The following is a 15388-nucleotide window of genomic DNA, read 5'->3' on the forward strand; positions in this document are numbered from 1 at the left end:
GGAGGGGCCCTGGATGGGGACCCCCACCGACCAACTGCCAAGCTGTGGGGCCCTTCCTCTTGGTCTCTCTCCGCCACTCTCCCAGGGCGCTGCTTATCTCCTCTGCTGCTTCAGCCTGTGGATGTGGATAATTCTCAGCTGGGAAACCGAGGAGAGTCTGTGCCTTTCGCCGAAAGCCTAGAAACATCACCCAGAAAGTCAGAGGACCAGCATCTCTCAATTCAGAAATGGACTCCCCAATGCTCAAGTTAAACAAAGAGGGATATTCTACTAACTTTGGGGGTGGGGGGGAGGCTTCTCTAAATTCTGTAATCCGTGGACCTGTTATCCTGACCCTATTTTCAAGTATAACACCACTGACCGGAGGTCCCTGGCACAGACCCCATGCAACGGGAGCACATAAAACCAGGTCTAGGCTTTTTATTTTTATAGACTTTATATAACTATAATCCTATGATACATATCTAGGTCCCAATTCCTTATTAGAAACTCTTGGAGCTCAATCCTCTTGAAGGATTGAACATTTTTCAGCTCTTAGAAGTTCCTAAACAGCATGTGATACCATGACCTCCAGGATGTCTGGAAGCCCTTTTTTTTTTTTTTTAATTTAAAAATTTTTCTTATAAACATATAATGTATTATTAGCCCCAGGGGTACAGGTCTGTGAATCTCCAGGTTGACACACTTCACAGCACTCACCATAGCACATACCCTCCTCCCCAATGTCCATAACCTCACCCCCCTCTTCCTCCCCCCCTCCCCCCAGCACCCCTCAGTTTGTTTTGTAAGATTAAGAGTCTCTTATGGTTTGTCTCCCTCCCGATCCAATCTTGGTTCATTTATTCTTTTCCTCCCCCCAAACCTCCCACCGTGCATCTCCACTTCCTCATATCAGGGAGATCATAGGACAGTTGTCTTTCTCCAATTGACTTATTTCGCTAAGTACAATACCCTCTAGTTCCATCTACTTCGCCGCAAATGGCAGGATTTCATTTCTTTTGATGGCTGCAGAGTATTCCAATGTGTATATATACCACATCTTCTTTATCCATTCATCTGTTGATGGACATCTAGGTTCTCTCCATAGTTTGGCTATTGTGGACATTGCTGCTATAAACATTCGGGTTGGAAGCCCTCTTTAATCAAACCTAACGATGGACCGAAAGCAACAACAAAACCACACCCACTTAGAGCTCTACAGCCAAACACACAAATATTCACCTAAACAGGCTAAATTAAGACTCTACATAGCCTCACGCCAGTTCAGGCCAGGACTTAAAAACTTAGGAGAGACCTTTCAGTTTTCCGAGCCCTCTGAATTTGATAATTTCACGTGATGGATTGTAGACCCGTGAAAATGAAACATGATGTAACTACCAATGGGGTTCCAACATTAACACAATGGTAATGGCAGTGACAGATGCCTGCTGAATTCCGTGGGATGGGGGGCATGGGTGTGGGAGCATGGGAGACGGATGATGGGGCTGGAGAAGGTGTGAGTCTGTGAGTCCAAGCCCCGGACTGGAGTCTGGCATCTCCATTCACTGGCTGGGACAGGTCTGGAAGTTAACTTGCCTGCATGGCTGTTTCTTCCTTTTTAAAAGGAAGAAAATGGACTAATGTAAATTTTTTAAAAAATACTAAAATGGAAGATTTCCAAGAATCAACAGCCCTAGGGGCTGAGAACAAAGGACAGCAGAGAGACGAGGGGTGGTGTGCTTGTGTGTACACACACACACACACACACACACACACACACAGACCTCCACTCAGCATAGACCCTCAAGCCCAGCAGCAAGGAGACCACACAGGTGGCCTGAGTGGGGAAGGAAGTGTTTCTCAGAGTGGGGCATGTGGTCTTGGGGACACTGAGAGACACAGAATACACAAGGCACAGATTTGGGGAACATCCACTTTGAAATCAGGAGTATGCTGTGTTGGGGGTTGGGGTGAAATGTATTTCGTATTGGTTTATGATGGTGCTGTGGTTATTTTTATCATAAAACAAACCTAGAACAGCATGGATGAACCCTGAGAACATTGTGCTCAGAGAAATAAACCAGACACAGACAGACGTATTTTGCATGATTCCACTGATCAGAGGTCCCCGGGACAGTCTAATACATAGAGACAGGAGGGGAGTGGGGGTTATCGGGGCACGGGGAGGCAGGAGTGGGGAGTCAGTCCTGAAGATCTGTGCTGGTGAGAGCCGCACGTTATAAATGTGTTGAACACCAGTGCATCGTACATGTAAAAGTGGTTCAGATGATGGTGGGGACACGCGGGTGGCTCAGTAGGTCAGGTGTCTGGCTTCAGCTCAGGTCATGATCCCAGAGTCTTGGGATGGAGTCCCACGTCTGGCTCCCACTTCGGTGGACCCTGCTTCTACCTCTGCTCCTCCCTCTTCTCAGGCTCTCTTTCTCTCAATTGAGTAAAATCTTCCTTAAGATTTTATTTATTGAGAGAGACACAGATAGCAACAGAGATAACAAGAGAGATCATGAACAGGAGGAGAGGGAGAAGCAGACTCCCGGCTGAGCAGGGAGCCCGATGCGGGACTCAGTCCTAGGACCCTGAGATCATGACCTGAGCTGAAGGCAGAGGCTTAACCCACTGAGACATTCAGGCATCCTAAAATTAAATGTTTTCTCTTTCTCTCTCTCTCTGTTTTTTCCAACTCCAAACATTTCTGCCTGGGACAGCCACCGTGGGACGGGTCCTAGGCTTTCAGGGTCTCGTGTTCCCCTGTCCAGTTTTAGTTAGAAAATGTGAGGAACATTATCAGACTCTGCATATTACAGGGGAGAAAACAGAGGCCCAGAGAGGTGACCCAGTTTGACAGAAACAGTTCTGCAAGGTGCCTCCATCCTCGAGGTGAGAAGTGGAGGCTCTGGGCTGGGCACGTCTCCTGCTTTCTGGTGGGTGAGTGTGGGGCTGCTACTCGTGGTCTCCAAGCTTGCACTTTCTCACCTTGAAAGGAGGTGGCATGAGGGTGACTGGGGGACAGTGCTTGTGACAGGCTCAGTATAGCGTGGAAGGTGCATTGTTAGTAAGTGCCCAATGGTATTGGCTATATGGGGCACGAAGTTTTCTTGGGGACTTTTCTTGGTTACATGACAGTTCATCATATATGGAATATAAGAAAGAGCGCAGAGGACCACAGGGAAAACTGAATGGGAAGAAATCGGAGAGGGAGACAAACCAGGAGAGACTTGACTCTGGGAAGGAGACTGAGGGCTGCGGGAGGGGGCTGGGGGCCATGAGGTCACTGGTGATGGGGTGGGCACCGGGTGTGTGGAACTGATGAGTCATTGAACACTACGTCTGAAACTAGTGAGGTACTGTATGTTGGTTAATTGAATTTAAATTTTAAAAAAATGAGGGTTAAGGAAACGTATTAAGAACCGTACTATCCTTTCATTCCTTCCGCATTCAACGTGGCGACACTGACCCGGGACAAACCCGGGATATTTCTCAAGGTCACAAGCGTGCAGTGTGGAGGAATTCTGTTTGGATTCCACTCTGACCACCTATTTATAAATACGGGATCTCTAAGCAGATAAGGCCAAGTAAGTGGTCTTCCCCAGCACAGCCTTGTAAACAAAGGCAACACTGGTCAATGTTTGCTCTTAGTTAAAACATGCCCCCACCCGGGCCTGTTGACGTGGTCCTGCGTGGAAATCCCCTCCTGCGGACCCCTAATCCGCCAGTTACATCACTTACTTACTCACCCAACACTGGTTGAGCAACTCCCTCCCAGGGGACCCAGGACTGGGCGGTGATCGCATGCACCGTGCCCCCCCCCCGGGGGGGCTCACTAGAGGGTGTGGGGGTCCGGGGGCCAGCTGGGAGGCACACCCCCACGGCCTGCGTGCACTTGCCCGCATCGGTCCGCCTCACCCTGCTCAGAGGCATGGGGGTGAGCGAGGACTCTTCTGTGCCCCGGGGGCTGCGGGAGCCGCAGGAGCGTCCGACCCCAGGGGCGTTGAAGGAAGCCCGCCCCCCCCGCCCCCCCGCACCCGGGGCGGCGGGGAGGCGGGGCCTGGGGCGAGTCGGGGCGTGTCTGCGGGAGCAGCTGGGCCGGCTGGGCCCCGTAGCGGGTGGGGAACGGGGCCAGGCTCCGTCTCCAGCGCCCAGGGCGGAGCAAGGGCCCAGTACCGGGGCGGGCAGGCCTACCCCCTCTCCTCCCCTGCCAGGCGGCTGGAGCAGGGCCAGGGGAGATGAGATGGACGGCCTTCCGAGCAGCGGGGGCCGGTGGGCCGGGAGCCCGGATACCCCAGGGGCCCCCGCCTGCTCACCCGTGATCCCCTACTGGGACTGGCCTCTGGGGTCATATCACCTGCTCACAAAAACGTGTACCAGTGCATTTGACTTAAAAACGAGAATCAGTTCATGCCACAATTATCACAGGCTTGGAGTGCGTTCCTGAGTCACATCTTTAATGACCAAAGTTGCGTAATCACTTGGAACAAGGCTGGGACTTACCTCACCAAGTTCTGCACGGCACAAGAGGGAGAGGAGAGAATCTGGTCCTTGCTGCCTGCAAGGAGTCCCTCAGCGGGTGACCTGCTCCACGAGGACAGGGGAGGGGAGAACACCCGGTCCTTTGTCTCCCTAGGGCGGGCTGTGCTGGGGCCATTGCCTTGGGCCCCACTGACACAAAGGGGGCGCCCCTGGCTCAGAGGACAGGATCCTACATGACCAGAGTCAACAGGGTCAATAGCACATTCACCCAGGGGCAGGCCAGCTGAGCTGTGGGGTTCCCCGAACAAACCCTCCCGGAATTCCCTTCTGGATGGCCCGCGGAGCCACGGGAAGAACAGATGGAGTCTGGCCCTCCTCTCCCGCAGGCCCAGGCCGGGAGAGCACAGGCTGGAAAGAGACCTGAGTGAAGGCAGAGGTCAGCGGGGATAGAAGAGTCTTTCCCCTTCCAGGGGCACTTTACAGTCCTCGAGCCTGAGGATGGGTTTGAACTGATGACCTCCTGGCTGGCTGGGTTATTCCAGAGAACAGCCCTGAACTAGGACGGAAAGGGGCAGGGGAAGCGTGGAAAACCCACCAGGGCAGGATAGCAGAGAGGTCGTTCTCAGCGTTTGAGAAAATCTGAAGAAATCATACATTAGCTTCTCTCTGGTCACCTAAATAAAACCCAGTCACCTCACTAAACAAGCCTAACACTATTTTATGGCATATGTAGGTAAATCCAATTAGTAAATAGAAAAACAGATTACCGCCTAATGAGTTACAGTACTTGGCAGACAAGATCTTCGAAAATCTAGAAGCGGGGTCGTCACTGAGATCTCGCCTCAGTCTGTCTAGGTATTTGAGTGACAACTCCAGCCTGTCCCTGTTGACAGCCCTAGCCAGAGGGGATGCACCGGCCTTTAAAGAACTCGCTTAAATCCAGGTTATTTAATCCTAGTGTAAATGAGCAATCTAGCTCCCAGTGTTTTTTCTACTTTCATATCTTCCATGTGCATATTGCTGAGTTTTTGTTTTTGTTTTTTTTAAGATGTTATTATTTATTTATTTGACAGAGCACAGGCTCCAGCACACAAGCAGGAGGAGTGGCAGGCAGAGGGAGAGGGAAAGGGAGCAGCAGACTCCCTGCCAAGCGGGGAGCTGGATGCGGGGCTTGATCCCAGGACTCTGGGATCATGACCACAGCCAAAGGCAGAGGCTTAACCGACGAGCCACCCAGGTGCCCTGATATTGCTGAGTATAGTGGCACCTCACTAGATCTGCTACCCAAGAAAACTAATCACAGTCTTACAAGTCGTCAACCTCAAATTATGCTCTTGGTAGAGGGGTAACAAAATCCTTTCCTCTTTTGCATGAGGAGTTGGCCTTTGGTTACCACATAATTAAAACAATTTTAGGGGAAAAGAAGGACAAACAGCAGCAGCAAGTGTATGTCAACCCTTGTCCAAAGAATTAGGACTCCACTGGGGCCCTTGGCTGGCTCAGCTGGTAGAACGCGCAACTCTTGGTCTCAGGGTTGTGAGTTTGAGCCCCATGTTGGCTGTAGAGATTACTTAAAAGTAAAATCTTAAAAAAAAAAAAGGACTCCAGCAAACTTGGCTTGAGGCTCTTCCATTTTTCCCCTTTACAGGGCATGGCATATGGGGTACAGAAGGGCCAGCCCCTGTAAGACAATCCATCTTGGTCAAGAGTAAGACCAAGGGCTGAAAGACCCCTGTGGCAGACTGGAACACATCCTCCATGGTTTCTACAAGTCATCTGATGAAGAAGGTATATTCTCAGTAAATACAGAAACAGATTTTGTTAGCTAATAGGGCTTTCCTCTGGATACATCATCTAATTCAAAAACCAATTATCCTTGGGTGTATCTCACATACGACTTCCTTCCTGATTTTTTTGGTGAAGGTCCTTCATCTTCATGCCAATTCAGAATCTCCCCTTTTTCTCAAACTTGGTTCCAACGTTGTTTCTGGAAAACAATCTGATCTTAACCCTGTGTTCTGTGGGTCCCTCTGCTGCTCTGCACTTCCATTCAAATGATGTAATGAGTCAGCACTGTACTTGCTTGAACTCATGTATGCTATCATTTCTCTTTTAACCAGATCCTAAGCTATTGGTGGGCAAGGATTCTCCCCACCACACACATACAGAGCACACAGAAGAGTCCCCAGAGAGAATGGCTGGGCCACAGAAAACTGTGGTACTTACCTAGTGATGCTAGGAAATCCACCCTCATTATGCTTGCTTCTCAACTCTGCCTGAGGACATTCTTCATTCTCATGAAGAACGTCATTGTCAAAGCCCCTAAAAATCAGAAACCTCGGGATGCCTGGGTGGCTCAGTTGGTTGAGCAGCTGCCTTCGGCTCGGGTCATGATCCCAGCGTCCTGGGATGGAGTCCCACATCAGGCTCCTTGCTCAGCGGGGAGCCTGCTTCTCCCTCTGCCTCTGCCTGCCACTCTGTCTGCCTGTGCTCGCTCTCCCCCCCACCCCCGATAAATAAATAAAATCTAAAAAAAAAAAAATCAGAAACCTCTCCCAGCTAATGAGAACAAATCATGGTATTTCTGTGGCCGACTCTAGTGGCCCTGCCTGCAAGATTCGTAAAAGCAAAATGGTGTCTGTGATTCCCAAAGGATGAAATGAACACCTTCCCTGCTTGTTGATGCTCTTAGCCACTGTAGCCAGGAATGCACCTGTCCCTTAATATGCTCCTTCTGAAGACAATAGCCAACTCTGGTTTTCCTGCCATGACTTTTTTTTTTTTTAAGATTTTATTTGGGGCGCCTGGGTTGTTCAGTGGGTTAAGCCTCTGCCTTCAGCTCAGGTCATGTTCTCAGGGTCCTGGGATCAAGTCCTACATCAGGCTCCTTGCCCAGCGGGGAGCCTGCTTCTCACTCACTCTCTCTGCCTGCCGCTCCCCCTGCTTGTGCTGCCAAATAAATAAAATCTTAAAAAAAATAAAAAAGATAAACATTTTATTTCTTTACTTGAGAGACAGCAGGGGGCAGGGGGAAGGAAGGGCAGAGGCAGAGGGAGAAGCAGTCTCTCCACTGACAAGTGAGCTCGACACAGGGCTTGACCCGAGGACCCTGAGACCATGACCTGAGCCAAAGGCGCACACTTAACCGACTGAGCCACCCAGGTGTGCTGCCCACATCTTATTTCTGGTCAATAATTCCCAATATTTTATGTTATTCACTGTTTAGAAACAAAAGGTTTTGCAGAGTTTTAGCAAAGTGACAGGACTAGCAATAAAAGTAATGTTGCTTTTTTCTACCAATGTGACCTACATTAATTTTTTTTTCCTCTAAGGATTTTATTTATTTGACAGAGACAAAGAGAACACAAGCAGGGAAAGTAACAGTTAGAGGGAGAAGCAGGCTCCCTACTAAGGAGCCTGATGCAGGGCTCGACCCCAGGACCCTTGGATCATGACCTGAGTGGAAGGCACACGCTTAACCAACTGAGCAACCCAGGTGAACTTTTTTTTTTTTTTTAAAGTAGGCTCCAGGGGCGCCTGGGTGGTTCAGCTGTTAAGTGTCTGCCTTCAGCTCAGGTCAAAATCCCAGGGTCCTGGGATCAAGCCCCGTATCTGGCTCCCCGCCCAGTGTGAAGCCTGCTTCTCCCTCTCTCTCTCCCCCTGCTTGTGTTCCCTCTCTCACTGTGTCTCTGTCAATAAATAAAATCTTACAAAAAAATAATAAAGTATGCTCCACACCTGACATGGGCACTTGAACTCACAACCCTGAGATCAAGAATTGTATGCTCTACCAACAGAGCCAGCCAGCCACCCCTGTAATAATTTTGAAAAGATAATCCTCCAGCACATAAAATATCTACATTTTACTACAGCATACACGTCCCATAAGTTCCTGACAGCTTTTACATCAATTTGAGTTAGATATTTCCTAGGAAAAAAATTTCAGAAACTATTAAGAATAGGTGTTTTGGGACTTTCAATTCTGTGCCCTACTATGATCCACACCCCTCCACTATGAGTGAACAACAGAAACAATGCATTTGTGTTTCTTAACTGCTTCCTGATGACGGCTCGACAGTTCTCCCAGTAATACATTCTAATGCTTTCATGGAAGAAAATCAGCACAGCTGGATTCATGCAGTCTTTATTAATTTGACAAATACAGGAAAATCTGCAATCATCTATCAAAATTATATCTTACCAAGAATCTGAAAGGTATTTAAAAAAGATGGATCACAGTCTGTTTGAATCCTGTACAAAGTAATGTCTGTAGAAGCCAAAGCCAGACGCCGAGCATGGACAACGATCCCGCTGAACCCTGCAGCCCGCACCTCTGGTCGCCCGTAAACAGACAGTCCTGTACTCACTATGCGCTATGGTTGATTTTGAAGCTGCCCTTTTACAATAATTATTTAGTTTCAAAGGAAAATTGCTCCCTGGGAAATCGCTCCTGCTACACACCCCGGCTGCAGTGCTACACCAGCTCCAGGGCCCAGGGTGGATCCCGCTACTTCCTTAGGGCAACGTAGCAGCTGTCCAAGGCCCCCGCAAACAGTCAGGGAAAAGGGTTCATTTCAGCACTTGGCTGATTTTTTAATACGCGCATCTGAGGCTTTTCCTACCAGAGGAGAGGACTGTTGGAGGACGCCGTCCGGGTGATTCGGGGGTGAGCGTGACGACAGCCTGGTCAGGATCTTCCGCCCAGCAACTTCACCAGGGGCCGTGAAGAGCTGAAACCACGGTTTTTAATCTCCCGTGTTTGGGGGATTTAAAGAGAAGCCAAGACGATCACAAGGATCTCTTCAGGGCCGAAACTCATGACGATGATATGGTTTCATCCCAGGGCAAGAACCATTGTCCGGTTTGCAAGCTGCCCCACCCCCCAACCTCCGCCCTGAGTCAGCTTTGTGGTTACTCCAGAAGTGAGGTTCTAGAATGGCAGGTGAGACGGTTACAGACCATCCAAAAGCAAGGAGAGAGAAGAGTATTTTACTGAAAGGAGTAGCTCCTGGGAGAATCAGGTCACCTTAATAACACCAAAGGGTAACCACGAAAAGGGGTTCCTGACAAGTACCCGATATTGCAGAGAACTTAAAGAAGGCATCTGTCAGCCAACAGGAAACTCTAGCTGCGTTCTCAGGATGGGTCTTACTCATCTTCATGTCTTCGGATTCCAGCACCACGCCAGGAACATGGAAGACGCCGAATCAATCTCTTCAGAGTGGTTTCTGGGCTCTTTTTCTTCCAGGGCTAGATCATGAATGGGCGATTATGCAAGGCCAGACCCTGGGGGTCAGGACCAGAGACTTCCTTGAGACCCGGACCCTGAAAGATCTTATGTGGGAGCTTAACTCTCGTCTCACGTTCTACAAATGATGACCAAGACTACCATATACATTTTGAGCCCAAGTAAAGGACAAGCACTAAACTTACTGCATGGACATCGGTTATGGAAGGAGAGATTTTTAAGATCAAGGGACTTTAAAAAAACTGGGGATCCAGGAGTTTACAAGTGAGAAGACTACCTCTCTAGTTGTTGCTTCTGCAGTGAAATCAGTAAATCATTCACTTACGGTTTTCTTCCAGGTTGCTTAGAAAGCTTTGTTCTCATCAAGAAATTTAATCATTTACAGTGAGAGCTGTGATCCTAGCACCACATGCTAACCTAGTGAGAATCAAAACAGGAAAAGCAAGCTCTTCCTCTTTGAAAAAAGGTCCACAGATCTTCCAAATATGGTAGGTATGCCCACAGGCCCGTTTGTAGCAATGTTCCATGTATAAACACTGTGTTCTGTGAGCCAGTCAGGCCCAGACATCAGTGGCCACTCTTCTTCCTCCTCTTCCTTAAGCGGGCGCCTGGGCCCGGCCCACAGCCACCCCTGCCCTGTGTGAGGGCACATCTGCCATGGACTTGTTTCAGTGTTCCCTGGTGACAATCTACTTTTCACGGGGGGAGACCAGCATTTTGATATTTCAGAAACAGCTGAACTGACCCTAAGAAGAAAGTTCCGAGGCAAAGTTCTGCATCTGAGATGGGGGAGGGGGGTTTCAGGAAAGAAGGGGTGACCTCCCTGTGCTGAGATGTGGTTCCGTCTTGGAGAAAGTGAGTTTTATTGCAATCTTTCTACACAGAACAGTGATAGCAAGGATGGACTGAGTCACTCTCACAGCACATACCCTCTTCCAGGAGGAACCTTTCATGAAAGATACGGTATTTCTGGGACCTTTGCACAAATCAACCACTCCAGAGGAGGGGTCCCTCAGAAATCCCACAAATCACAAACACATTCAGGTGTCCTTCCAGAAGAGAAAACCCACACTGCTACATATCTGAGGAAGAAGACTCTTGGAAAGGAGGGGCTAAGCAAAGAGACGAGAGAACCTACAACTTTACGCCCCGCCCTTCCTGTGCACTTGTTTTCGGTTGTGCCTGCAGTTCTCAACTGCCTACCGTGAGCCAGTTTTTACCTACGCGGTTATGATCCGCACACTACTGCTCAAGTTAGTTTGTGATATTCCGGGACAGAAAACAGACATTCTAAACTGCAAGAACCACCCACCAGACCACATGACAGGCTGGAGAGAAAGCAGGAACAGGAAGAAAAGCTGGTCTTTCAGTTCCGCCGCAAGGACACACTAAGCTTCTCACAAATGCTTCGGGTCTGATGCCACGGCTACGGGCTGTCGGTGGCAAACGGCTGTGCCCGCAGAGCTTCACTTAGAGGAGCCGTGTGCCCGCAGGCCGGTGCTCTGCTTCTGTCCCCAGCGGCGCCGCGCCGGGCCTCTGCCCCACAGCCCCGATCAAAGGTTTACTGAAAGGAAACGTAAGGCAGAAGGGAAAGCGCCGGACACCCATTGTGAGGTTCTCGAGGAATAACTTGGTTCTCCTTAGCATCTGCCCGCGGGCCGTTAGCTCACTTTGTCCCACCGGCTGAGAGGCCCCTTGTTTCTGTTCGCAGCAGCTGCTTCTCCTCCTGACCCTCCGTCCTCCCACGCGCGGCTCGCCGAGTAGAGCCACGGCCTTCTCCGAACTCTTACTTTGTACTGATACGACTGACTCTATAGACCGCCAGCCTTTGGCTGTTGGTCCAAATTCCAACGCACGGTCAGAGACCATGGATTGTAGTTAAAAAAGAAAAACCAGGACAGAAAGTGCTTCACCAGCCATTTTACTCTTCTTTAATTTCACTGTCTTTGGGCACACATTGTATTTGCTACTGAAGAAATTATGGCCGCGAGGCTGACAGCACTGATTCGTAACACATTCTTTGCATCACACAGGGTAAAATCCTAGAGTACCAGAGCTGTCTCATTTGCTGTGTGTCTAAGACAATGCTTATGGGGGAGTCAGGGAGAGACAGGAAGAATGGAAGCATCCAGGGGGGGCACGAGAACCGGTAAGTATGTCTAAAAACAAAGAGTTTGGTGGAAAAGTCCAGAACACAACTAAGGCTGATAGGTAACCGTTTGGATATAATTCCATTCTTTCCAGAAATGACTGAATTTGGAACCTGAGGTTAAGACTTTTAGGAAAAAGCAACCTCGTATTAGTTCAGACTGTCCCTGGGAAGAAATGGTAACCGTTGATGGTACTGAGTTTCAGTGCTTGAAAATGAGACTTTTCAAAATCAACCTACACACCTGACTTGACTCAAGGTGAAAAAAAAAAGTCTTATTTAAAAATGGTAAGTCTGCAGCAAAAAGGTCTGAAAGTGGAAGTTGGAGTCCCGTTTCAAAAACCTTTTCGTTTTGCTGCTGGTGCCCGCTCTCCTTACAGGACCTCCCGCAAAGGTTCAGAATTCAAGACAGGTTCGTTAGGTTGATCTTCAACATGTAGTTTAAGATGAAGAGTCCTGTTTGGTTTACACCATGCCGTTTAATTTCTTGGTAATGGTAGTCCTGAGAGTCTGCAGTGTTGGTAAAATCTACCTGTGACCAAGGGTTACCCTGCTGGGGGGAGCACAGCAACTTCGTGGTCCGTCCCTTTTCCTCAGCCTTGTCCCTCAAACCTGGTAGTTTCTGCACCGAGGGACTCAGTCCATCACAATGATGTATGTTCGAACCATTTTCTGGAGACACCTCCTTCCAGCGCCCAATGGTACAGGTGGTTAGGAAGACTTGGAAGGAAGCTGCAAAGAGTCCAGCTGGGAATCTTGCCTTTGTTAGATGTGGACACAGGAAAATCATCTTTTCCTCCCCAGATTTTATTATAGTCAAAGGAGAAAAATCCATGGGATTCTAACTGCAAATATGCTAAATATAAAATTGATGGAATGCTAATTGGTCCATAAAGGGCTGTACCAGATAATCTGTGGCGAAGTAGAAAACAAGCCCGAAAGTGATAGAGATCGGAAGAGCTGGCAACGCTTTCTTGAAAATGGCGAGGAGTAATAATGTAAGGCACAAACCCTGTGGAGAGGAGGGGAAAAGACACAAACTGAGACAAAATTTGGAAGTATATCATGCAAGAACAACCGAATCGCAAGTCCTAGTCTTAATTCAGTTCACTGAATACTATCCTTTGAGGTTAAATTTTAGGACAATTTTTTAATCTAAATTTTGAAACATTTATTTTCCTTTGCAGCACAGAGTTCATGAGGCACACACTGTTAAATTTTACCCCTTAATCCTAGGTAAGAAATAGAATCCAAAAATAAGTAAAACTATTTTAAGTTAAATAATACTGAAATTTCTATCTAAAATATTGAATCGGCTACTGCGAGTTCAGTGTGGCTGGCTAAAATCCCAGAGGTGAAAAGCATGCTCTGTGTTGTACGGGGGCCAAGAGGTGCTCACGGAACAAACCAGTCAAGGTTTATGAAGCATACACAGGCTTCTCTCGCTATCTGAAAGTAGCGCTTTCCTATGAACTTTTTGTAAGCCAAAATGGCATAAAGTGAAGTGTATCCCCATTTTCTCATAAGCCACTTCACTTTTAGGAAAGACCTTCAGTACGGGAACATTTTATTTTTGTATATGCAAAAATCCTCTCCGATTTCTTTTGGTTAGCAAAAATAGCTAAGCGAACTTTCAGAAAGTGGAGGAAGATCCGTAAACACAGAGCAGTCAAGTCATATATACGGTCCATGTTTTTACCCTAGCTATTGAGACAATGTCTGAAAACTGAGCATCATTTCGGCTTTATCCAGAATAAATCACTTCCTTCTTAAAAGATCACACATGCAGAAAACTAACCTCCAAAGAAAAATAAAACACGTAAAAATTTGAATTGGTTTTGTTATCGTGACAAACCACAGACGAAATCATAAATGTGGAAGTCAAGGCTCTCCTCTAACTTCACTCATGTATACCGAAGACATCCCATTAGCAAAAATACCAGTAAGAGACGTCTGATGACTTGATGGTTTTGAAAGCTGCAGGGTTCATGTTGTGACACTCAAAGCAAGACCTACATGGCATCATGCACTGTGTTAGCTCTTCTTGCCTCAAACTTGCTGCCCAAGGAGCACCGTCTGCTGCAGGTTGCAGCACTGAAGGCAAAATCACCACAGACTCAGGGCCTAAATAAGGACCCAAGTACCCCTTTCAGACTGACTAGCACGCCTAACTTCTACATGTCTACGCTGCCAGGCTTAAAGTAGCAGTTCCTAACCAGAGGTGCCTATCAGAACTCTCCGGGGCACTTAAAAACAACAACAATGACACACAATTATAACTTTAAATATCTCAGGGCAGGGGTCCTCTTGATCTAAGGGTTGGGAGTTCAAACCCCACACTGGGTGGAGAGTACTTAAATAAATAAAACTTTAAAAAAAAAACAAAACCTCTCAGGGGAGGGATGAAGCATTCTAAAAGCACACATGTGATTTTAATGGATGGCCAGGTGGCAACACATTCAAGTAAGTTTCTTTTCTTTTTCTTTTTTTTTTTAAAAGCTCTCCAGGTGACTGGCACACTCAGCCCAGCCGGGATGAAAATGAACCACCTTAAAGGGACAACATAAGCAGAGTTTTGAGATGAGCTAAGACAGGTTTTTATTAATGTGTACTTACAATTAATATGGCTACAAAACAGGCTATGGTTGTGTTCCAGTCTCCACTGGCTGTTGCAGAAGCTTTACCAACCAGAACACTGTAGAAAATGAAATCTCCTAATCCAAGTTTTACTCCCCCTAAAAAAGAAGAATTATGAAGTTTGTTACTCTTTGCTATCAATTCAAAAATGTAGGGGCCCCTGGGTGGCTCAGGGTTAAGTGTCTGCCTTTGGCTCAGGTCATGATCTCAGGGTCCTGGGATCCAGCCTCGTGTTGGGCTCTCTGCTCAGCAGGGAGCCTGCTTCCCCCCCCTCTCTCTGCTTGCCTCTTTGCTTACTTGTGAACGGTCAAATAAATAAAATCTTAAAAAAAAAAAAAAATCTAACTGCCCCCCCCCCCCAAGTCACTGCTGCATTCCATCCTGTACTGAATGAGAAAGCAGTAGATGATACATAAAATTCGGCTTTAGCTAGCTTTTCTTTTTTGGCTCCTCCATTATGAGTTTCAGATTCTAGATAACTAACTCTGGGGTCTTCAACAGTAGATGCTGTTGTTATATATAAAAAGAACAATAACTGTCCTCTACAGAATGGTTCGTTTACACACAGCATTTGCTCTCATAAATCCTCACGAGAACCCCTATGAGATAGGTATAATGTATTTCATAAAATAAACCCACTGTAACTGTACAGTTCAATCATTATAAAAACTTACAGAGCTGTCCGACCGCCACCGCAACCCACATTTCCACCGCCCCAGGCCTCACTCAACCCCTGAGTGAACAGTCTCGCTATATGACTCTTCCAGACGTCTCATGGAAATGGGACTCATAACAGCATGTCGTCTTTGTGACTCACTTCTTGCAATGAACGTATTTTTGAGGTTTATCCATGATATTACATGTGTCTGTACTGTTTCTTTTTACTGACG

General features: G+C 47.6%; 1 protein-coding gene across 3 annotated transcripts in view; it reads right to left on the reverse strand.

Moving 5' to 3' along the window:
- Positions 1-8592: 8592 nt before the first annotated feature.
- Positions 8593-15388, reverse strand: part of PSEN1 (presenilin 1) — a 76440-nt gene continuing 69644 nt past the window's right edge. For all 3 annotated transcript variants that reach the window (XM_059373810.1, XM_059373811.1, XM_059373809.1), the window contains 2 exons: positions 14478-14596; positions 8593-12873 (listed from right to left, as the gene is read on the reverse strand). In XM_059373810.1, the coding sequence (XP_059229793.1) occupies positions 12718-12873; positions 14478-14596 (275 nt within the window). In that variant the 3' untranslated portion in view covers positions 8593-12717. The remainder of the gene's footprint in view (positions 12874-14477; positions 14597-15388) is intronic.

Source organism: Mustela nigripes, chromosome 13 (assembly GCF_022355385.1).
Source record: "Mustela nigripes isolate SB6536 chromosome 13, MUSNIG.SB6536, whole genome shotgun sequence".
NCBI lineage: Eukaryota > Metazoa > Chordata > Mammalia > Carnivora > Mustelidae > Mustela > Mustela nigripes.